Source organism: Rattus norvegicus, chromosome 20, assembly GCF_036323735.1.
Source record: "Rattus norvegicus strain BN/NHsdMcwi chromosome 20, GRCr8, whole genome shotgun sequence".
Classification (NCBI taxonomy): Eukaryota; Metazoa; Chordata; class Mammalia; order Rodentia; family Muridae; genus Rattus; species Rattus norvegicus.
In genome coordinates this window covers 18,179,176-18,203,931 of record NC_086038.1, presented here as the reverse complement: position 1 = coordinate 18,203,931, position 24,756 = coordinate 18,179,176, and the positions used below count along the sequence as shown (strand labels likewise).

Below are 24,756 nucleotides of genomic sequence, written 5' to 3'. Positions count from 1 at the left end.
TAGGGCGTGAGCACCCTGGGCAAGCATTCTGACACCTGCTATATCCACAGCCCTCTAGTTCTTTCTTTTTAACAAAGCATAAAATATATCAATCCTCATCCACATCTCATATGGCAGTAGTGGACTAACCCTGAAACAGGTATATAAGCAGGAATTTTGCTACTTTGTATTTAGCAAGCATTTTGTTACTTTGTGTGTAGTAGGCATTTTGCTACTTTGTGGGTTCTTCTTTCTTCCACCCTTCTCCACCCCTTTCCCACCCTTTCAGCCTCTGACACTATATAGGAGAGAGATAAGGATAGAGGGGAAAGAACACTTCCTGTTGATTAGGAGTATTGAATTCCTTGGGGCAAATTTAATTTTTGCCATGAGGATATCTAATTTTTTCTCGTTGTTTCTTCTTTGTGCACAACTACTTAACAAACTTCAACAACCAATCAATAGCGACCAATCAACAACACACCCTAACCAACAACCAACCACTCCTCACTTAGGGGCCCTAGCATTTATACACTCTCTGAATAGTCCCCTGGATTTCCAAATTCACACAATCACAGAAACTATCTATATGCAGCTGGCAAAATCCCGCCTCTGCTAGAGCACGAGGCAAATCATAGTCAGCTGCTGTGGACAGTCTGAAGAAGTCCCAAATCCCATACCTGGTATTAAAATGAAAACATATTCTTATAACACTTCTGTGTTTTTTAAAGAAACCAAGACTCCAATATTGTCACTACAGGAGTGGCCCCTTCAGATACAGCATGAGCAAGAACCCCCAACTTAGCCCCATCAACTTCTGTTGCTTTTATTGTCTGCTTGGCCTCTCTGGGGGTTTTGAATGAAAGACTCTTCTGGGGCCTTTAAAAATATATGCAAACGGATTAGTATCTTTTAAATATTTATTATCTTCTATTTATTTATCAATTCATTGGTATCAGTGACTAATAGCAATTAGTGAATAAAGGTACTTCTGAAAACAGGCCTGTCCCTAACATGTGAGTGCCTTGAGGTAAAAACTTAAAGGTTATAAAGTGAGTCAACCAACTATGAAGTCTGTTTTGTCCTCCTCCTGTGGCAAATACATTGTCACAATAAAAGAAGGTTTTTGTGTGTGTGTGTGTGTGTGTGTATGTGTGTGTGTGTGTGTGTGTGTATTGGTTATACATGTATGTGCTATTGCATGTGCAAGTATGTATGTTCATGTGGATGTCAGAGATTAACCTCAAGTATCATTCCTTAGAGCTGTCCATGTTTTTCTTCTGGTTGAGACAGTGTTTCTCATTAAATCTGAAACTTTCCAATTAGGCAAGCCTGACTGACCAATGAGCTCCAGGAAATCTCTTGCTTCTCCCTCCTCAGTACTAAGATTAAAAAGTATCATAACAATTCATCCATATTTCTTAAAGTTTTCAAATGCATCTTGTTTTGGGAATAAACTCAGGTCCTCCTGCTTGCTCGGCAAGCCCTTTATCCACTAAGCTCTCTCTCCTCTGTCCAAGAATGTCCTTTAAGGTTTAGTTTGAATCTAAATCTGGCAAGATGTCAAAGATAGTTATTTCCGCACACATGTGGTTGTGTTTTGAACGAGGTACTGATGCCTGCACAAGTCAGAACACAAAGACTTCAATAATTTATGAAGCGCTTTCTATTTATTGCAGGAAAAGTTGTTTGTTTTTCTTCTAGCCAGAGGAATAATTTGTGTTGCTACAATCAGGATCTTCAAATAATTGGTTGCCTAGTGTCCCAATGCCATCCTTTGTGAGTTATCCTAGTTTGGGAAATTTTTTTTTGGTGATTATTAATTTTATCTTTGAAAAGTCTCATCTACCTGAAACAATAGGAACCAGGAATCAGGATCCCAGTAATGAATTCATTCTTCCTTCCTTCCTTCCTTCCTTCCTTCCTTTCTTTCTTTCTTTCTTTCTTTCTTTCTTTCTTTCTTTCTTTCTTTCTTTTTCCGGAGCTGAGGACTGAACCCAGGGCCTTGCGCTTGCTAGGCAAGTGCTCTACCACTGAGCTAAATCCCCAACCACCCAGTAATGAATTCTTACAGTAATATTTTGATTTCCATCCCAAAATGATCACGAATCTCTTGTCCCATTAAGGTCATAGTTTTTATATCATCAAACAAAGTGGCAGAATGGAACTTGGTAAAAAAAAATTACAGGAAATATTACAAAATAATTTTTATCATAAAAACCTATGACACATGCCCCTCAATTCATACCAGCTTTTGAAACAGTTTTATATCCACACATGAATATGACGTACTGCGGCTGATCTCTGTGTACTACCTATTTTGGGTGTTCTCCCCACCAAGTTCCCGCCCCCCTCGCCCCAGTGTGTGTGTGTGTGTGTGTGTGTGTGTGTGTGTGTGTGTGTGTGTGTACCCTGCAGCTGACTTACTAAACCAAGCCAGCATGCTGCAGTTCAACTGCAAAGTGTTCCAGAGTGGTGTGAACCATGGAAATTGTGAGGAACTCCTCAGCCGCCAATACCCCCTCATTTGTGAATGTGTACAGTTCCCCTTGGAACAAAGACAGGCAAAGTGGATTCCCAGCATTCCTGGGAAACTCTTCATTACACAAGTCTTCTGCATCCCTGCTCTGAGAGGGAGGATGACAAGTTCATTTGTCTTTTCTCTGACTCAAGGTTTTCTCTCAGCACTCTGGGGCAGAGGTAATGCAGAAACCGTCTGTTTAGATAGGATTGCTTTGCGCTTCTGGAATATAAGCCAAGCCACGGAGGGGAGGATGCCCTAGAGACCTAGGCAGTGGTAGCTCAGGAGTGTTGAGTCACACAGACAGCTGGAAGATCACCAGGGTCACTGGGAACTTGATGAGGTTCATTACAACCCCAGACATTTGCTGGGTGTTGGCTTAATGCTGTAACCCCACCACTTGGGAGTGGGAGGTAGGAGGATCAGGAATTCAAGGCCCGCCTGGGCTACATAGAGAGTCTGAGGACAGCCTTGGCAACAGGAGACTCTGAGGTTTCAAGAACCATAAACAGGCAGACACACAAATGACCAATCAATAATAATGAAACCTAGGTCCAGCACAGACTTGTTTTTGTTCAGACAGTTGTCAAATTATACTTCTGGCTCTAAGCATTCTGGGACCCTGCTCAAAATTGTCATCATGGGGCTGAGGACATGGCTTAGTAGGTGAAGACCCTTACTACAAAGACAAAGGATCAGAGTTCAAATCCCTAGAACTCATGTGAAGAGCAGCGCACAGTTCCTTGTATAGCGTACCTGGAGCTGGAAGGCTGTGAGGGTCAGAGAAGGCGGAACGGTTTGCTGAATGCAAGTCTAGCTCCAAGTTCAGTGAAAGACCGTGCCATGAGGGCATACGGGGGAGATCAGGAGCATGACATCCAGTGTGCACAGTCATATACCTCTGCACATAGCGTGTGTATGTCACACACAAACACACATTTTTAAAGATTATTTTTAATTGTATGTGTGTGCCGACATGTGTCCATGGTTGTGTGTGTTCGTTTGTATGTGTGTGTGTGTGTTCAAGTAAGTTCAGGTATCACAGGAGACACAGGTGTCACAGAGATATGAATCCTTCTAGAGCTGGAGTTATAGGTGATTTTGAGCCACCTTTCATGGGTGTTGGGAAATGAACTCCAGTCCCCTAAAATAAAAAAAAAGCAATATATATATATATATATTCATTATCATTATCTCATAGTCCCTGGCAGCCCCACAGAGCCTGCCATCCTCTACTTCTGCTCTCTGACTTAACCCCTTCCTCTCAGGCAGACATTGTGTTGAAACACTGGTAGGTTCCCGATGACAGGCTCTGTATGTGGGCACCCTCCCGCTGTTCCCAAAAGCTTGCAAGATTGCAGACAGTAGGTTTTGAAGCAGTGATGTCAAGAAACTGAACACTGGTGGGACTCGGCAGTTAGGAGCACGTACTGCTCTTGTAGAGGATGGGAGTTGCATTTCCATGACCTGTGTCAGGCAGTTCACAACTCTCTGTAACTCCAGCTCTGGTGGATCCAACACCTCCAGTGTAGGCACCAGCATTCACATGCACATTCCCACACATACACACATATTAAAAATAATAAAAGTAAAACCTTAAAAATCATGCATGGCTAATACTAATATTTGTGGCTCTTCTTCTTCTTCTTCTTCTTCTTCTTCTTCTTCTTCTTCTTCTTCTTCTTCTTCTTCTTCTCCTCCTCCTCCTCCTCCTCCTCCTCCTCCCTCTCCTCCTCCCCTCCTCCTCTTCCTCCCCTCCTTCTCTCCCTCCCCCTCCTCCTCTCCCTCCCTCTCCTCCTCTCCCTCCCCTTCCTCCTCTTCCTCCCCTTCCTCCTCCCCCTCCCCTTCCTCCTCCTCCTCCTCCTCCCTCTCCTCCTCCTCCTCCCCCTCCTCCTCTTCCTCCCCTCCTTCTCTCCCTCCCCCTCCTCCTCTCCCTCCCTCTCATCCTCTCCCTCCCCTTCCTCCTCTCCCTCCCCTTCCTCCTCTCCCTCCCCTTCCTCCTCCCCCTCCCCTTCCTCCTCCCCCTTCTCTTCCTCCTCCCCCTCCTCTTCCTCCTCCTCCCCCCTCCTCCCCCTCCTCCTCTTACTCTTCCTCCTCTTCTTCCTCCCCCTCCTCCCCTTCTTCCTCCTCCTCTTCTTCCTCCCCCTCCTCCCCTTCTTCCTCCTCCTCCTCTTCCTCCCCTCTTCCCCCTCCTCCTCTTCCTCCCCTTCCTCCTCTTCTTCCCCCTCCTCCTCTCCCTCCTCCTTCTCCTCCTCTTCCTCCTCCCCTCCTCCTCCCCCTCCTCCTCCCCATCCTCCTCTCCCTTCTCCTCTCCCTCTTCCTCCTCCCCCTCCTCCTCCCTTTTCTCCTTCTCCTTCCTCTTCTTTTCTTTTCTTTTTTTTTTTTTTTACCAGAACCTTGAAGGAGCTGACAGCAAAAGCTATGTTGTCCAAAGTTTGCTTTCTTTAGGGTCACCTTTTTTTTTTGCCTCCAGAAGAAGGGTATAATTTACTAAAATGGAGCTGAGTGCCCCTGGCTCACTCTCCACAAAGCCCACACTGAGCTGATGTTTGCCAGTTCTCTCAGCTCCTGGTGGAGTGGCTCAGTCTGGCTGTTTGCCTAATAAGGAGATGGCTTCTGCTCCGAGCTTTCTGAGACTATGAACGGTCTTCAGCAGGTTTTTTTTTTTTTTTTTTTTTTTTTTTTTTTATGCCAGAGTAGAACAGCAAATTTTTAGCCCAGAGCTCTTTCTTTGGCATCCCAGATGAAGCTAAGAATAGAACTGGAGAAGCGAGTGTCTGAAGGTTCTGGTTATTGCAGATTTTACATAATTACCGTGAGCTAGACAGCACTGGATATCTGAAGGAAATAAGCAATCCTCTTCGATACTGTAGCAAAGAACAACAAGAGACAGGGCCTGGGAGACCCCGAGGAAGCAAACCATGACACCAACAGAACTGAGGTGTGTATGGAACAGACTTCACTCTTCAGCTGCCTTGATACTCTCACCCCATCAGTCCGATTGCATCATACCAGGGCACTCTTGTCTGGGAAGACAAGTGTTGACAACAAATGTGTCTCCCCCACCCCAAGAATCTTCCCATAAAAGCATCACATGTCTACCAAATGACTCAACTTAATAGAGAGCACAGATCCAGGGCTGATTCTAAGAAGTCACATCATTCTATCGGGCCTCCTCCCATTGGTAGACGATGTACCTTGAATGAGACCTCAAAGCTCATACATATCCTAAGTATGGCATTTTTACATCAACGGGGCATCAAACCTCAGCCAAGGACTGGAGAGATGGCTCAGCGGTTAAGAGCACTGACTGCTCTTCCAGAGATCCTGAGTTCAAATCCCAGCAGCCACATGGTGGCTCACAACCATCTGTAATGAGATCTGATGCCCTCCTCTGGTGTGTCTGAAGACAACTACAACTACATAATAAATAAATAAATCTTAAAAGAACAAACAAACAAACAAACAAACAAACAAACAAAAAACCAACTCGGCCAAGACAGAGTCCCTTCCTTACCAGAAGGGGATCAGTTCAGTTTTATCAATTGATTGCTTTGATGGTAAATGGGAATCTGTTTGTCCTTCTAGTCATTGAAAATTTTGCGTACATTGGAAATGTTTTTTTTTTTTAATTTTTTTTTTAAAAGGACACCTGGGTGTGGTCTAAAAGGTTTAAAATTCAAGCACTTCAGAGGTAGAAGCAGAAAAAAAATCAAGGTCATCCTTGGATACACAATGTAGTCAAAGACAAGCTGGACTACGCAGGTGTATTAATCCTTTTCTATTGCTGTGGGAAAACATCGTGGCCAAGACAGCTTATAGGAGGAAGAGGTTGGTGGAGGCTTATCAGTCCGGAGGGTTAAGAAAGAGTCCATCAATGTAGGGAATCATGGCCGCGGGGGGCAGGATCACCAGAGAGCTCTGATCAGCAAACAGGAAGCAGACAGAGCCAACTCAAAAACCGGCACAAAGCGTTTGAAACTTCAAAGCCCGCCTCCACTGACGTACTTCCTTTAGCAAGGCCACACCTCCTAAGCTTCCCAAACAGCGGCAGACTGGGGACCGGATATTCAAGTGTCCGAACAATGGGGACCATCCCATTCAGATTGCCATTCTGAGACTCAGTCTTTTAAGAAAAAAAAAGTCTAAAATCCTTTGGATTTAAACTTTGCTGGCCTAGAAGAAGAGTGGGGCAGAGTTGGGGGTGAGAGCCACAGACAACATGACAAGGAGACCAGAGGCAGCCCCTGTAGCAGCTTCCTCTGGTCCCCGTTAGTTGCTATAGCGTGAACCTAAATCTCCCAATTGAACGTTTGACCGTATACTGCACAACAGGAAGTGCCTGGTCAACTTCATGAGAACCCCAAGGAAGGCCCCCAACTATACCACCGTTCTCATAAGCACGCGGCATCAGGGACCACATTCGCTCTGCACCCTGGAGAGTGTGAGAGGATTCCTTCACCATGGGGCTACTTCTCATAATGTTAGAAAGAGGATTGATCAGAAATGAGTAACACCAGGGAAATCCCAGACCTTGACTGGAAATGTGAGCGTTCCCCTTGTCTCCAACCGCCCACACCCCTTCATCCCACCAGACCTTTGACGCTTCTCATCCTTGGCGGTCCCCTCAGCCTTTTCCTTTACCTCAGAAGCCCCCAAGCTTCAGCTACTGCTCCTACTCCTTCTCTTCCTCTCCCTTCTCCTCTCCGTCCTCCTCTCCCCTCCTCCCTCCTCCTTATAATAGAGGGGAGATGATCTTCTTCACCCTGTGAGCTTCTCTCACAGAACCAACTCTATAAGCAGCAAAGTCATAGGTAGCCAGGCTAGACCACTAAACACAGTTGTGGAAACTCAAGCTGCATTTCTATGTTCCCTAGAAAACAGAAGGAAACGGTAAGGAGCAGCCCGGTTCCATTCAAAACAGAGAAAGCAATTTCTTCCTTAGGTGCTTGAGATTGCGCAGAAGAGCCCGGAAACCCACATCTCAGGAGAGAGCCACTGTTTAACAATGTTTCAATAGCATTGATTCAAGTTTCTAACTACTAGCCGATCTTCACCGGTTTTATTTAGTCTTTTTTTCCCCCCTTCTGTTAACGTAAAACCTATAATTTTAACTTTAAAGTTCCACCTATTTAATTTTCTTCTTTTTTTCTTTTTTTGTTTATCCTTTTCCCTGTTTCCTTCCTTCTCTCCTTCAGTACCCTTTCTGTCTCATCTTCCCTCCCCTCCCCCTTTCTTCTCCTCCCCTCCCCTCCCCTCCCCTCCCTTCCCCTCTCCTCCCCTCCCCTCTCCTCTCCTCTCTTCCCCCCTCCCCTCCTCTCCTCTCTTCTCCTTGTCTCTCCTCCCTTTCAAAAATGAGATATACAAGTTTAATTTTACATTTACTCACAAATCATAGGCTTCAAGTGGACCAAACCACTAAAAACTGTGAGATCTAACTGACCATATCTTGGGCGCACTGGATTCCAGAAAAGGTTAGCTCCAATGTTAGTTACTTCCTTGTTGCCGGGACAAAATACTTCACCAGAAGAATCTTAAAGGAGGAAAGGTTGAGGCTGGCTCACGACTTCTAAAAGATTTCTGTCCATCCTGGATCCCAGTGGCTACGTCCTTGGTGACAGCAACACAGTCAAATCAGTGTTGGGTATAGCTTTCAAATACATGTCACAAGGTGAGCTGGAGCCACCAGCCAAGAAAGCAGGGGGAGCTGGGGTGGGGAGGGGCGGCGGTGGGGGTGGGGAGAGACGGGGGTTGGGGGGATAGCCCAGGAAGCAAAGGGTGGGACCTAAAACTGGTTGGGCTCTCCATCACCTATGCCTCTTGGTGATTTCAAAGACTTCAGATGAGTGCCACAAACTGGAGACTTCCTTATTGTGGTAACGACAGGGAGAGGGGAGGGGAAGGCTTGGTGGTAAGCGCCTTTCTCTGTTGAGCTGTCTTCCTGGCTCCTTTCAATGATTTCTTGAGGCAACTAAGAGGTCTGTCATCATCATCGGTACCAAGTCAACCCTGGTGCCAACAAGGCCAGCAGTGACATGAGCTAAACCTTGCATTGAGGGACTCAAGCAGAATACAGGAGGTCGGCTCTGTGCTCCAGAGCCTCGGGGAATGCTACTATCTGTGGGTATGTGCGCACCAGTCACAGGTGATGAGCAGATTGTGTCGGAAGGTCTGCAGAGGGAGAACAGAGGCGATATGCGCATATTTTATGTTTAAACACTCTTATTGGGGCTGGGGAGATGGCTCAGCAGTTAAGAGCACTGATTGCTCTTCTCGAGGTCCTGAGTTCAATTCCGGGCAACCAGATGGTGGCTCAGGACCCCTTATCATGAGATCCGATATGGTCTTCTGGTGTGTCTGAAGACAGCTATGCTGTGCTCGTTTATTAAAGAGTAGCAATTGTGGAGTAAGACAGAGGCTTCCAGAGCTAGGCATCGATTTGTTGTATTTGAAATGTTGGCGAACACCGTTCCTGCCATAGTTTGACGGAGACGTACCACTGAGTTGTTTTCCCAGGAAAATTGGTAGCGGCTACATTTTTCTATGTCTCGTTATGGCGGTGTATAGACTCTCAGGGGGAAAGGCCGGAGGAAGGAGAGAGAAAAGCAGAAGGCAGGACCGACCATGGTTCACTAGTGCTAACCAATTGCAAAGAATTTCAGAATTTTTCCGTAATTGGATTTTGCCCAGCTGTTCTCCAGGTAGTTACTGCTGCTTGGGCAGCAAGAGGCTCTAAGCTACACATTTTAAATCCTTTTGTTTGTTCTCCTCCAAGATATAGAGGATGGATGATGGTCGAGGTGGAAGTTTTGCCGTTAGTGTGCCCTGGCGGTGAGCCATTTCCTGCCAAAAAGCGGCAACGGAGTCTACCCCTTCGTCTTCGCTGATGAATGGAGTTACACATGTATGCATACCAGATGGAGACTATGCAGGGAACGACTTGGACCTGTTCTAATTTATTATTTAGGAGTTAAATTATTCACAATTGTCAATATTTGACAAACGACTTAACAAGTTGTAATATACCTTACAGTTCCTGGCACGACTGGCTGTTGAAAAGCAACCGTCAATGACTATTGCTTGTAGTAGCCGCTTTAATGAGGCAGACAGACCACCTGTGGTGTGAATATGCTTGGCCCAGGGAGGGGCTCTATTAGGAGGTGTGGCCTTGTAGGAGTAGGCGTGGCCTTGTTGGAGTGGGTGTGTCATTGTGGGCGTGGGCTTTAAGATCCTCCTCTTAGCTTCCTGGAAGCCAGTCTTCTGTCTGCAGATGACGATGTAGAACTCTCCGCTCCTCCTACACCAGGCCTGCCTGGATGCTGCCATGCTTCCCAACTTGACGATAATAGACCGAACATCTGAACCTGTAAGCCGGCCCCAATTAAATGTTGTCCTTTGTAAGAGCTGCCTTGGTCATGGTGTCTCTTCACAGTAGTAAAACCCTTACCAAGACACCTGCCTTTAATCTAATCTAATCTGGCGCGAATTGGGTCATTTCACTGGTGGGGAAATAGCCTCTCACCAGGAGAAGTTGGAGCAGCATCGAGACACCAGAATTATGAAGTGAAACCTGGAGAGAAGGTCAAAGAACACTGAACTATTTACTGTGAGAGTGAAGACACCATTTTGAAAGATGGCCTCCAGCCACATATCCCCCCCAACCCCCACCCTCAGCCCCTCCACCCCACACACATACAGAACTACATGGGTCAGCCACTAGAAGTCCAGGAGCACTTTCCTATAACCCCCGACCCTCAAAATTGGAACAAAATGACACGGTTGCCTTAGGCTATTGAAGACTATAGAGAATAATAGGTATGGCTTGAAAATTTTAAAGAGATACGGGGCAAATTGTGTGGAAATCCGACAGGGGCACTTATGTAAGGACTTTTCAGGTGAGGTGTGGGTAGCCTCGCCTGGTCCACTGTCACAGAGTACACATGAAGACAGAGACTTCCAACAAAGGAGTCGTCAATGGCAACCGTGGGAGGAGAAAGCTGTTTCTCTTCCTAAAAGTACCTCCAATATTAGGCACGAGATCTTTTTCTCATTTCTTTCATTTTTTCCTACACAAAACTTGTAAAGAAAGTAGCTTCACATAATCAAAATTCTGATGTTTGAAGTGACTACTGTGTTACTTTCCCTAATTTATGTGAGCCAGGCAACATGAATTGAATGAACCCATATTTAGTAAATATGACATCTCTTTGCAAGAGTTATATCCACAGCCCACTGAGTCTGTGAAGCTGGGGGGGGGGCTGATAATATTATCTTTGCTAAACCGTGTGGCAACAATGGATCTGAAAGGTTGGGTTTAGGAGTACGACGAAATGCCAAGTCTAACAATTCTATGAAATACATGTAAAATTGGCTCTGGCATTCAGTGATGCCAATGAGCTAACTCCTCTCCTGGATGGGACGAGTGAGGTTCTGGAGCGTTGTTTAACCTTGAGAACTGGAGGTAAGACACAACTGGGAGAGCCCCAGGGATCCTGGGCCACAGACAAGAGCTCACTGTCAAGTGAAGGAGGTGGAAAGCTTGTTCCCCTCTTGTCAGTAGACCACAACCAGACTCCCAGGTGCAGGGAAGAGGCTGCTCCTACATTTTAGTCTAAGTATGTCATATGGGGATCTAAAGAAGAAACTGGCAACATTTGGCTACACAATAGAAGATGGAATAGGTTACTTCTGAGGGTTACTCCAGCCCTGGGTGGAAGTAACAGGGACAGAGGATGTAACTTGTCATATTTTTTTGTTGGTGTGTGTATATGTGTTTTGTTTTTGTTTGTTTGTTTGTTTGTTTGTTTGTTTGTTTTTGTTTTTGAAAGAACTGGAACAGCCAGAAAGGTAGATTTATGGAATATGAATGTTTGGACATCAAATATTTAAAGACTAGAGACAGAGGGTCCTGGAAGTTTGGGTGGTGAAGAGCAAGAATCAGACAGGGTAACTACCAAAGTCAAGATCATGATGATATTGGCTCTCCGAAATTCAATTCAAGCGCAAGGGCTGAAAGTGAAATATGTTTTGTTCTAAAACAGTCTTCAATTCCACGGGTTCCATGTTGACACCTCCACTGCTCCCCTCCCCTGTCTGACCATACCCTAATTCCATCTCCATTGCAAACATTACTGAGAACCCAACTTCTACCTCTCCTTGTTGGACTGGGACCCACTGGGTTTGTCAGAACAGCATGGGATCTGTTTGTTGTCCCTGCTAAGCAAAGGAAGGAGGAGTGTCTGGTAGAGGATAGCCTCGTTGCCTAAAAATAACTCGTCTCGAGGAAAATCTTATTTAAAATGAATTTAAGTAAGAACTAGAGATGTTCAAACTAAATGGGGAAAGAAGAGGGAAACTATGGTAAATCAAGCATTGTCTTGAAAACTGAAGCTAAACATCCACTCACTGATTCCCTTCCACAAAAACGTATTCATTAGTTAGCTTGCTCGAGCGATTTTAGCCCCGGAGTTTCAGTGGTGAATAAGAACTTGGGTTCCGCTGTTCAGAAACAGTCACACGCTAACTGGATGAAGGTACAGCAAATGCCAAATGCAAAACAGTACAGAGTTGATGATGCAAATAAAGGGGAGAAGGGTGGGAGGTGACTCCAGGCTTTGGAGGGTTTCAGGGAAGATGTCCTTAACTCCAAAATTCATGGTAGAACGTCTCAGCTAAAGAATGACATTCCCATGGGCCCTAGGGTAGGGTGACATCACCTGTTGTCACACCATGGGAGGCCCATGTGGTTAGATAGTTCAGTTCCCCCCCCCCCCCAGGGCAGAAGAGACATGATCTGATAAAAGTGTATTAAGATTCTTAGCTTTTATTCTAGATGTAAGCAGTAGAGCAACCTAATTCTTACAAGCATGAGAAATTATATTTTTTCCATTAGAAGGATTACATATTAGTTTCCCCTCAAGATTACTTATTTAGTGTGTGTGTGTGTGTGTGTGTGTGTGTGTGTGTGTGAGAGAGAGAGAGAGAGAGAGAGAGAGAGAGAGAGAGAGAGAGTATGCAGACTTTGCACAAGGGTGCCATGGCATGTTCATGGAGGTCAGAAGACAGCCCACAGCCTGTAGGAGCTGGTTCACTCCTCCTACCTCGAAGATCTCTAGGCTCAAACCTTGCATTAGTGGAAGAGTGTTAATTCACCAAGCTATCTTGATGACCCCTGAAAATATTTTAATAGTTCAAATTGATAATCTTTGCCTCACATTCATTTATATTATAATTATAAAAACACAGCATTCACCCAATCGATTTTATAAATCTTTTCAGGTGTTTTAGTGAAGCCATAACCAAGGCAACTCTTCTAAGGGCAAGCATTTAACTGGGGCTGGCTTACAGTTTCAGAGGTTCAGTCCATGATCATCACGGTGGGAAGCCTGGTAGCATGCAGGCAGACATGGTGCTGGAGGAGCCCAGAGTTCTACATTTGATCGGAAGGCAGCCAGGAGAAGATTACTGCAGGCAGTCAGGAGGGTCTCTTCTGCACTGGGTGGAGCTTGAGCGCTAGGAGTCCTCAAAGCCCGCCCCCACAGTGACGTACTTCCTTCAAGAAGGCCACACCTCCTAATAGTGCCACTCTCTGTGGGTCAAGTATATTCAAACCACCCCACCAGGTATCTATCTCGGCTTGCTTTTATTTGATGTTATCCCTACATTTTGATTCCTTGTACATCTTATTTAAGATCTTTCCCACACCACTTCCACTGTCCTCACGAAATCCAGAATCCTCTATAAGATTTAACGTTTCATTTTTCCCACCTACCTGCGCTGAACATACCCTTTACGTTAGGTGGAACAGAGAGATATCGTGAGGCAAAATGGAGGTGACCCGAAAGAGAATGTCACCTGTGTCTGTTGGGGACTCAGTAGCTCAGACAATAACCACTCAGAGCAATGAGGCCCCTTTTGCTAAAGTGTCAAAGACTAGGGCAAGAAAGCAAAGGATTAAAGGAGACAGATATAAGGAGAGGGAATCTTTTTAGTGGAAAATTATGTCTGTGGAGAGGCAAGAGGCCTGGCTGTCCCCTGGAGGACTGGCAGGAAGCAGCAGGTCACTGTGTCCAGGCCAAAGGAGCAAGCCTCTGTTGACTTTCCTGTCATTGTAAAGAGTCTGGCCCGATGCCCCAGCGTCCCCCAGAAAGTGTTTTCTCAGAATTGTCTGGTCCTCCAGGGATGTGCAAGCACTTTTAATTGAGTTACAAAGCGAATCCACAAACATTGTCCATGGAGCGCATTCCACCTAGAGCAACCCACCCCATCTGCGTCTGGTCAAACGTGATGACTTTCAGAGACGTGAAGAAGCCACGGAACAGCGTGGAAGCCTGGGGGTAGAAAGTCAGTGTTGTCTATAAACCTGTTATCCATTCACAGCTAGTTTTTTCCTTCCAAGCTCCATGTTTATGTCTTTCCTTTTATAACTATGAGAACAAGGATAAAACGAGCAACTTATTAACCGTTTAAATTTTTTCTTTTTTTTTCTTTTCTCTTTTTTTTTTCTTTTTTCTTTTATCTTTTTTTTTTTTTTTTTTGGAGCTGGGGACCGAACTCAGGGCCTTGCGCTTGCTAGGCAAGTGCTCTACCACTGAGCTAAATCTCCAACCCCTCAAAATTTTTTTTAATTTCTCGGTACCAAGAATGTCATTTAATCTTTGGAAGAACCACTGGAACAGATTTTTATCTCTATCTAAGAATGAGGAAAGAAAGTCATAAGGTGATTTTTTTTTTTCAAAAAAGTTTAAACTACTGGTAAGTGGTTGGTCTTGAACTTGACTCATAGATTCCTTTCACACGCTCTCCCTGATTTCTTTGTTTTTGACACAGCAGAGTAGGAATGTTGGAATGAAAACACTATGACCGAGAAGCTATTGGCATGCGTGTGGCTGGAGAGATGGCTCAGCAGTTAAGAGCACTGACTGCTCTTCCAGAGATCCTGAGTTCAATTCCCAGGACCCACCTGGGAACTCACAACCGTTCTGTCACTCCAGTTCCAGGGGATCTGACACCCTCACACAGATATACACACAGGCAAAACACCAATGCACATAAAATAAAAATAAATTAAAAAGAAAACCCTGAAGAAATAAAGATATTAGATATTAGATATTAGATTTAAGTGAGAAATTCAGAAAAACGGAAGCTTTTAGCATGTCGGTGAGCTAATCCCATTGAACCTATCTGTCCCCAGTGAGTCTATCTATTGAACTGTACACCGCACATCCTGTCCATTCTGCACACACATGCATGTGAAGAGCAAAGGCTTCAGGTTAACAGGGACTGCATCTGACGTAGTGTTAAATATGCTTTTATTAGTTCTTCCAAGGAAGCCAGGTAGGCATGACAGTAATCGGTCTGCTTAGTCTAAGTGTTCTCTTGGACTTTAAGGCGTTTGAGAAGCACATCGATCGAGTGCATTTGTCGTCCCCTTCTGTTCTCACCCTGCCCACAACATTTTGCTTACCTAAGTCCCATCTCAGAGTCAAAAAGACAAAATAGTTTTCTTTGCTGTCTTTGAACTTATAATATCTCCCCTTTTGAAAACCCGTCTTGGCCGTGTTATGTCAAACCACAGAGAAGTCTGGACGCCAGTCGCTGTCCTGGGAAACACTCATGCTTCCTTAACAGATTCTAGAGATAATTTTCCTCTTCTCCCTTTGAACTTTCCCTGAATTGTTGTTCAGATAAGCCGAGGGCTCCAAAAGAACCTTTTGTGATAGCGATCAGTATTGTTCATTCCAAGGTGAACAGGACATCTCATTTAAAAAAAAAGGTACTTGAAAGCCACTTACCAAAAAAAAAAAAAAAAAAAAAAAATCAGATGTAAGCTTCGAACAACATAAGACGTTTAGCAACCCAAGTGCTTTACGGCAGGCTTTTATTCTAGAGTGTTCTTAACTTTTAGCCATAATATACCGAACGACTGTCTTTCTTCCATGTATACAGTTCTCGTCTGGATCCTTTCTGTTTGTGGTTTGTTGAGAACTAGACTTTTCCTCCCTCTGCGTGTTGTTATTGAATCTCTGGATTTCTGAAGCACATCTCTCATTTCATTTCCTTTTCCTTTTTAAAATTTTTAAAATATTTATTTATTTACTATTCCATAACCCTTTTTTTACAGTCCAGTCTTCATTCCCCCTTTCGGTCTCCTCTTCACCCCTCCCCCACCGCTCCCCATCCCATCCCATCCCCCCTCCTCCCGCCCTGCTCCCCTTCTCCAAGAGGATGTCCCCACCCCACCAGGCCTCCCTACTCCCTGAGGCCTCAAGTGAATTGAGGGTTAGGTATATTTTCTCTCACTTAAGTCAGACCAGGCAGTCGTCTGCTGTATATGTGTGTGGGGGTGTGGGGATGTGGGGGTGTGGGAGGGTGTGAGGGTGTGGGGGGGTGCGTCTCACATCAGCTAGTGTATGCTGCCTGGTTGGTGACTCCGTGTCTGAGAGATCTCAGGGGTCAAGGTCAGTTGAAACTTCTGGTCTTTCACGGGGCCTTCCTTCCCCCCGGCTTCTCTCCATTGGTTGGGTGCTAGTATCTGCTTCTGACTCTTTCAGATGCTTGCCGGGTCTCTCGGAGGGTGGAGGGTTCCTTTTATTTTCAATAGGCCCACAGTATCCACCGCAGTTTCTCAGTTGAAAGCGATCTTCCTTCCCATCCCAGATGAATCACTGGAGATGTTTACACAACAAAACAGCTGGTCTTTCTCCACACTGGACTACCCAGAATGAGCACCACAGCCCCTGAGGGCAGGGGCATTTGGGAACTTGACCGTCTTCAGATCTGTGGACAGGAAGATAGCCTGCAATTAGACTTCACGTTGCCACAAACATGGTGAGGTGTCTGCCATCCACAACCTAGTTCCATGGGACAGTAGGAGTAAGAACACATGCACAGTATGGTCCAATACGTACGTGTTGTACTATCATGCGATCGTATTTCAAAAATTCAGAGACAGGTCTTTCAGAGACGTCTGTTTATTCCAAGTCAAGGGCAACACGTCAGGAAACATGGACAATGAGAACAGAGCAGGATAAACATCCCCAAGCAAGAATAAAGCGGGGCGGGGGTGGGGCTGACCGGCCCTCCCTTTCCCCAACAGAGCAGACTCCATTGAAGGGAACGTGTATGAGTTGTCACTCCATCCTTTGTGAAGGTGCCGTGCTGCTGTGGGTGTAGGGTTCTATCTCCCTAGTGTCCTAGGCACCGGCTAGGGCCTGTAAAGCATTCTACACTTGCCCTGCTTAGATTCATTCACAGCTCCGTGGTCCCGAGCTGGGCGCTTCCTCCCGCGGAATAAAATAACAAGAGCACAGACCGACCTGTCAGGATACAGCCTGCCTTTGGGAGCCTCTTTTGTTCTAGGCAGTAAAAACCAACACACAGTGAAAATAAGTCAAATATCCTTTCCCCCTTTTCGATCCTTCCTTGCTTTCAGGAAAAGCGATAGAAGCATCTTTTCACGTTTGCATCCCCCGGGTGGTGTGGGGGCTGGGGAGGTAACAAGCCATGGGAGGCGGGCATTGCATCCACTGGGGGGGATATCCGTATTGCCAGCTGAGGCTGAGGTGGCAGGCTCAAGCAATTAGGACTCCCTATAGCTCCTAGCTGGCTACCAGGGTTGTGAGGAGCAGCTCCAGGTTCCTGGGGCAGAAGCCCTGGGTCGCGCGCCGCCGCGCCCCGCCCCATCGTCCCCGCAGCCTCGCAGACTGCTGGGCTTTGTGGTTCGCCGGTGCCGCGGGGCCCCTGCTGGGGGTGTCGTCAGGAGCATGTGCAGACAGCAGCCCAAGGTAGAGCGAGCGAGCCGGGCGAGCCCTAAGACTTGCCTGGCAATGCCATGTTTGTGTGCATGCTCTAACTCGGGGAGAGCAATTAGGGAGACGGCTCCCCCGCCGGACTTGGCTCATGTTTTCTTGTTTCTGTTTCAGCCTTCAGGATAATTCCTTCGGCAGCGCCGCTGTAACTGAGTAAGTGCTTCTTGCCATTACAATCGACTTGCATTCCTGTCTCCGAAGCAACTGGGGTGAAGGTATCCCCCTCCCGCTGCCACCCCATCCCACTCCACCCAGTTCCCAGCCCCTCTTCCCAGGCGATGCATTGTCTCCTGGAACCTAGGGCTGCGAGACTGGAGGGACCCACAAACCTCACACAGGTTGCAACCAGTATTTTAGCAACCGGGGGTGGGGGAAATGGGGGTTGGGGGAGTAATAAACCTAGCTTGTTTGCTGCGGGAGGCTCTGTGCCCCCAAATATGCAATCTTGAAGCTTAGCTTAAAAAAAAATCTATGTGACATGTCAGAAAGGAAGCTGGGTTGTATTTTGCCAACATGAGTGTCAGTTTTCATGGCGTGCAGGCTGTGTACATTTGCCCCAAATAGACTGATGTGAGAGAGCTGGAGTTTAATTCCAGCATATTTAAACAGGGTAAACTCATCTCCCTCCTCCGTGTGTACTAATTTTTTTTTTTTAAGACAGCGCGGTAAACTTTTCTAGATGCCTTCTTGTAATTTTTCTCATCTGGCCACGCTAATGTGACTATAGAGAAACGCCTCGCCTGACTAACAACAGTTCAGAGTGGAGGGAGGGAAATAATGGTTTACTCCAGGCCAGCCCATATGTGTGTGTGTGTGTGTGTGTGTGTGTGTTGACGATTATAGTGCCTCGTTTTTATTCTGGTCATTTCTTCCTTAGTATTTTCTTAATAATAAAATCTATATATTGGAAGCAAATATGTAGATTTTGCTGGCACTGTATGTGATTTACATATAGCTGGGATGTATAGTATGTATTGTGTTTTATCATAGGGAAATAAGTGTTTACTTCTGGGAACTTTTGGTAAAAGCTACTCGGAAAAGCTTTGCAGCAGGGTGTGTGTGTGTGTGTGTGTGTGTGTGTGTGTGTGCACGCGCGCGTGCGCGAGTGCAGAGTTGTGTATCCCACTACTTAAGAGAAACGTGAGTTTCACACAGAGGCCACAAGTGGCTTGGGAGTTGTTTGCTAAAGATAAAGCATCTTTTGGCTTTCAGATTCTGCCACTGTTCCAGACTTGGAGAGGGAGGTCTGAGGGTCCTCTGTGTTTCCTGAGGCCTCTTCCCCATGCACCTTTGCTTATCCTGCTTGGTTTGCTACTGACTTAGTACCCTGCTTTGAGCTCACCTAAGTGGCGTCTCTTTAAAATAAAGACCAGGTTGACTTTTGAAGATGCACTGTCTGGAACCCTGGTTATGGTAGGGACATTGCCTTGCCAGAGAGAGAGAGAGAGAGAGAGAGAGAGAGAGAGAGAGAGAGAGAGAGAGAGAGAGAGAGATCTGAGGCCAAGGATGAGGCCTGAATTTCCTGCTAAGTGGTCAGGTAATGCCTTTCTTTTCCTCTGCTGGGCTTTCTGGGCCTGATTCTTAGGAACGCTGTGTGGCTGAATTCCTAGAGTCAGCCACAGTCACAGGCCCAGGGGTTTCAAGATGGAGACTTTTAGTTCTAGCTTTCATATGGTGTGTGTGTGTGTGTGTGTGTGTGTGTGTGTGTGTGTGTGTCTGTTGTGGTTAAATGCTGGGGAGACTATAGTGTCTTGTCCTTGGATACTCCCCGAGGAATTCTGATTGCATAAGATCACGTTACCCTCAGAGAAGTGACAGAGGTTCCTTCTCAAAGGCTGTGAGTAGTGTCTGGGAAGCCATCTGGCTAATGTAAGAATCTAAGGAACTTACAACATACCCAAAGCGCCACAGGTGAGACGCAGCTCAGACAGGGGGGGCATCCTAAACCAGTGGTTATCAAACAGAATGCTTTTTGTCTTTTCCTCTTAATAATATGAGCCTGCTCATGGATCTGTGGGCACATTCCCTTACCCTGCAGGACCAGAGGGTGCTATCTTGAGACACAGACATACCAGGTGTCTTGGAAGTGTCTGGATGAGATCGTAGTCTGTCCTGAGGTGACCCTTTCCTCTTCAGGGTTTTGGAGAGGTGACGGTCCTCTGGCTCCTGTCCCCACCCATGTCCAGTGTCACTTCCCCAGACTACTGAAGTTCCACTAGGAGAAGCTGTTCCTTTGATTCAGGCGTCTGGTATTGATCCTTATTAAAATGGAAATTAAAAACTCTGCCCTGGAAGGCACATCCAAGCATAAGTCCTATGCACTATTTTGTTAGATAGTCCAATCTGAAAGGACACTGCTTGGCCAGTTATGATTATTGTATGTGTGTGCGAGTGTATTCGTTTGCGCGCCAAGCGCGCTCAAACACTGTGTGCGTGAGGGTGCCTTTGGAGGTCAGAGGTTAACCTCCTATGTCTCCTTTGATCTCATTCAGTCTCATCTCTTACTGAACTTGGAGTTTATGGATGGGCTAAGACTGGCTAATGAGCTCTGGGGAGCCTTCTGTCTCCATCCATCCCCAGTCTGAGGGCTTTCTATATGTACCGTGGCTATGATGAGCCGGCTTTAAAGTGTCTGCTGGGGATTCACATTCTGGTCCTCACTCCTGAGTCTAAGAGAATGTCCAGTTGAGCCAGGTCCAGCTGGAGGTCCTGGGAAGAGTCAAAGGAAGAGTGGGACTAGGTATGAAGGGCAGAATCCTCTTGGCTTTTCTCAGGCCTCGGCAATGCCTGTGAAAATCTGGGCGAATTTAACTCATTCTCTATACAGTTTCTCCCCCAACCCCTAACATCAGAGTGGCCTTAGCCTGTCCTCACTTCTGCAGCATTTTTTCAAGATGTGTTGCTTTAAAAGTCCGTTACTGGGTCACTGTATTTAGATTCGTGCCTCCGTTGCCAACGTTCTCTAAGGGCTGGTTTACAAAAATGAACTGATAACCACCACCAGGAAAAGAGATTGGCTCCTGTAAAAGCTACTGATACTCAGGCTAAGGGAGGACCTAGAAAGGGTATTTGGATTGGAGTCAGGTCCGGGGTAGCTTGGGTTCTAGAAACAGTTAGATGATGACATTTTTAGAGGCCTATTAGTTAAGCGGCTGGGCGGTGCTGCTTAAAAGTTTACAATCCAAGAAGAAGCTGGAGAGATGGCCCAGTGCTTTAGGAGCACCAGCTGCTTTTCCAGAGGACCAGGGTTCAATTCCCAACACTCACGTAACATCTCATAACTGTCTGTATCTCTAGTATCAGGGAGTCTGATACGTTCACACAGACATACATGTGGGTAAAGGCCAATGCTCATAAAATAAAAGTTAAAAAAAAAAGTGTGGGGTTGGGGATTTGGCTCAGTGGTAGAAAAGAAAAAAAAAGTGTACACTACAGGGCTGGGGGTGCGGCTTAGCATGCATGAAACCCTGGGCTTGATTCTGTTTTTTTTTTTTTTTTTTCTTTTTTTTTTTTTTTTCCGGAGCTGGGGACCGAACCCAGGGCCTTGCGCTTCCTAGGCAAGCGCTCTACCACTGAGCTAAATCCCCAACCACCTGGGCTTGATTCTGAGCACCAAAATAAAACGGGATGGTGGTGGCAGCGATTACTATAATCTCCAGTACTCCTTGGTAGAGGCAAGAGGATTGGACTAGAGTTCAAGGTCATCTTTGGTTATACATAGCACAGTTTTTGAGACTAGGGTAGACTACTAGAGACAGTTCAAGAAAACAGAACCCAACCCAGAGTTTCACATTCTACCCTCAGAGCTGTTTGGGGCTAAGGTAGGGTCAGGCTGCAGCCTGCTCATCTCAGTCAGGTGATCCAGAGAGCACTGGCGCAGGTGGTTCTGGGTAATTCCCCAAGAGGTTGTGTCTCGGCAACTTCCGCCATCAGTAGGATGTTGCAGGGAAAGAGAAACCATTTCTCCTCCGTCCAGGCGAGCTGGGGCTTCTCTTCCTATTTAACTCCTCATGGGCACACCTTTATTCCCGTTATTCCAAGAAGTCTGGTTTTCCTGTCTCCCGAGCCTCTGAGGATATAGCCTGGAATGTCATGTGACTTCTGCCCGTGATCTTCGAGGTGTGGAGCAGGAACTAGAGAGGTTCCCTGGAGTGGTGAGGTTCCCTGGAGTGACGTCTTGGGATCTTGGGCATTAACTTGCCCCTCACCCCCATCCCCGAGGGCGGTATTCCTAATGTCAGGCTGGACTGAGAAGGTATGGACTGTCATGTGAGCTGTGACCTGTGCACCCCTTTCTTTTGTTTGTGCTCGGCAGAGCCAGCAAAATGTAAAAGAGAGAGAAAAGACACAGGTTGGAGTTGGGGCAGCCAGATCCAGACACTCGCAAGTGAAGGGCTCTCTGATTTCGTCTGCTGAGGAGAGCTACCGAGGAATCGCTTGCTGGAAGTGTCTTTAACGTGTTTTGTTTTTGTTTTGTTTTGTTTTTTTCCTTTTCACCATGGCCAACCATAAGAAAACCATTCTCCATCACAGTCTGGTTCCCACACAGACAAGAGATTTCAGTGACATCCAGGAATCAGCCGTTAACTCTGCCTTGCTGACATTTTCTGTCCTGCCTAAGCACAGTGGCTATATAAATGTTGGCAGCTAGGCACTTTGTGGAGACCCGCTGGGGTAGCGCTCAATCCGAAGAGCATCCCCACATGCCTCTTTATTGTGAGACTTGTGAAATTTCCTTTCCTCAAATTCATAATCGATTACAAATATTTATACAACATGCTCTGCTTCCAAACAGCTACTTCTGCACACATCTCTATGATGGTTTTTTTTAAAGTTTAAGTCAGTATTTAATTAACAGGTTTGCTTGTAATGTTTTCATGCACCCTTAGTTTCAGTCAGCCGTCCTCCTCCACCCCTCCCCCATCTCTCTGCGCCTGCCTTTCCTTGTCCGCATATCATAACTTCTATTCTTTTCCCTCTTGTGGACCTTCTCTAGGTTCCCAACCTCTACCCCTGCCCACTCCTACCCAAATACACACATATAAAAGTGTCTGCTTTTGTGAGCCCCGGTTACCTCACCTAATAGAGTATTTTTCAGTTTTGAGGACCTATGAGGGAAATCAGCTCCCATTCGTCACTATGGGATTATAAGAGAACACCAGGCTCGGTCAGGTAGGCTCTTAGTCTGAGTCGATGAAGGCCTTGGGGACATGGAGAGCCAGGCTCCTAGCTTTCTGTGGCAGAATCCAGTTTCATAAGTGGGCTGGCATTGTCCTTTTGTAAGGCCCTCCTGGCCGAGGACAAAAATGAGATGCTGATCGAGTGGGGGTCAGTGGTGCCCTAGGAAAGCAACTGAGAATTTTCTACCCCACACAAAGAGCAGGGATGGGCCCTGAGGCCTGGGAGGACATCCATTTCCACTGCTGGGCCAAGGGTTTTGAGCTTGTGTCTCCTGAGTGGCAATTGGCCATTGTATAGGAGATGTCTCTCCTCTACTGATCTGGTCCAGCCTTCATGGCCCACAAAGCACCTACCCTCTGTAGGTTCTGGTGCTGACCTTCCATTTTCAAGCCGGCATGCTTGGAGGAGAAAACAGTGACTCCCAGAGGGGAACACATCACTACCAAGTCCCCAGGTAGCATTGCTGAACTCTGGGCTGGGACTGTGGGTTGAATCGGAATCCTTAGAACTGAGGATTCTAGATTTCTATATCCAGTGACGTCTTCTGTTTCTCTCGGAAAACATTGTCGTTGACATCCCAGGGCCTACAGGATGAGCTGTGTGAGAATACTGGTGAGGAGGAAGAGAGGAAAACTTGGGACCTCAATTGCTCTTTTCATGAGCTAAGTAGAATGGAGTTGTTGGTAGCTGAACACTTGAGAGGGCAAAGAAGTTTAGATGATTCAGTCAAGATGGGCATTTTGTTAACTCGGCCAACTTCGTTTTATTGCCAGAGGGAACGGAATATTCTGTTAGAATAAAGAGGGTTCAAGTCTGTAGGTGGCCTTTGTATAATTCACCACAAAAGCCATAATTTAAAAAGAGGCTGTAAGGGAACGGAACAGGAGCTCTCTTGAGTTAATTTTGTGGGCTAATTATATAGCATCTCCAGGGATGAATATTTAAATATGCTATTGAATGTAGCATAAGCACCGTATGTGTTTGTTTGTTTTATTTCCGCTTACTCTCTACACTGAATTTCTCAGAAGAGGATCCAGATCTTTCTAAAATCGTGTATTCTTTAGAAGTAACGTTACTTCGAACCTATGTCTAACTTAAGTGTAGATACATCTAACTCGAGTATAGCTGTGTCTAACTTGTCCGAATCAAGAATAGAAAGAAGGGAAGAGGGCATCCACACTTAATATCTTTAATAGGAATTTGATATTGCTGTGAAGCATTTACCTCGGTGGATTGGACATTCAAGTAAAACATGCAGGTTGGTCCTTAACCCTAGACACATTGGTTCAACCTTTCGCCTTGCCGTGGCGAGACAAACTGACAAAAACAACTTAGGGAAGGGTTTATTTTGGCTCACGGTCTGAGGGGGACTGTCCGTCACGGTGGGAAAAGCAGGAGCTTGAGGAGACTGACCACATTGCATCTAGTCAGGAAGCAAAGAAGACGAGCCTCTGGCAGTCAGGCGCTGCCCACATTCAGGCCAGGTCTTTCCACATCAATTAACATGATCTAGAAACTCCGGTTAAGTTGACAATCACTATCAACCGTCACAAAAGGCGAACTGAGCTCCTGGGAGGCAGCCAAACCCTTAATAAACGGTCCTCTTTTCAGTTGTTTAAACTGCTCAGTTATTCTGCCTAGGGAGCAGAGTCATCCTAAAACCAAGGCTCTTTGAGCATCCTCTGAAAGCAATGCTGTGTGCTCGGGAGCCACGGCGGTGCTCTAGAAAAAGAATTGTAGTGATTTTCTAAGTACCGTTGTGTCCACAGATGCTTCACGAAGTAAGAAACCAACTCAAAACATCTCGGAGGCAGAACCTAAGGATGAAGAGTCATCATTTGTATATTAAAACGAACACCGTTACAGGCGTGCGTGCGTGCGTGCGTTCGTGCGAGCCAGCGAGCGAATGTGAATCTGCCTCAGAAGGCTCCTGTTCAGAGCTGGTACCTCCTGGCTTTGGCTAGTGAAGGGTGAACAGGAATGGGAGATGGGAAAATGTTCCAGGGTGTGGCTGGGCGGGGCAGGGTGAATGGCTGGAAAGAGGAACAAAGACTCCCTCCTACTTATGGAGAACAACACTCTTACTCTAGGTTTCCCCCAGGGGGTTGGAGACACCAGGGATTTTTTTTTTTTCCCAACTTGGAAGAGCCAAACCTTTTTCATCAGGCTAATTAAGGAGTCTTATAGAAAAGAAAGATTGCCAAGGTTGCCGTTGTGATATGGGGAACGGGACAGAGTGCCGGATACAGGTTTAAGCGGTCTCTT

The 24,756-nt window shown here is 46.2% G+C and overlaps 1 protein-coding gene and 1 long non-coding RNA gene across 12 annotated transcripts in view; one reads left to right on the top strand and one right to left on the bottom strand.

Moving 5' to 3' along the window:
• Positions 1 to 14,794: 14,794 nt before the first annotated feature.
• LOC120098902 (uncharacterized) lies at positions 14,795 to 22,998 on the bottom strand. Of its 3 annotated transcripts, XR_005497649.2 has the most exons (3): positions 22,845 to 22,991; positions 15,901 to 16,279; positions 14,795 to 15,565 (listed from the first exon to the last, which is right to left on the bottom strand). It is a non-coding gene; the product is annotated as an uncharacterized LOC120098902 (long non-coding RNA). The 3 variants fall into 3 exon arrangements; XR_010061076.1 differs by having other exon boundaries at positions 14,795 to 16,279; positions 22,845 to 22,998; XR_010061077.1 differs by lacking the exon at positions 22,845 to 22,991 and adding an exon at positions 16,411 to 16,549 and having other exon boundaries at positions 14,795 to 16,279.
• Fam13c (family with sequence similarity 13, member C) overlaps positions 17,044 to 24,756 on the top strand; it is a 122,183-nt gene continuing 114,470 nt past the window's right edge. For 2 of the 9 annotated variants that reach the window (XM_039099236.2, XM_039099235.2), the window contains exons 1-2: positions 23,042 to 23,103; positions 23,688 to 23,749. In XM_039099236.2, coding sequence (XP_038955164.1) covers positions 23,083 to 23,103; positions 23,688 to 23,749 — 83 coding nt within the window. In that variant the 5' untranslated portion in view covers positions 23,042 to 23,082. The other 7 variants (XM_039099238.2, XM_039099237.2, NM_001399503.1 and 4 more) reach the window with 6 other exon arrangements.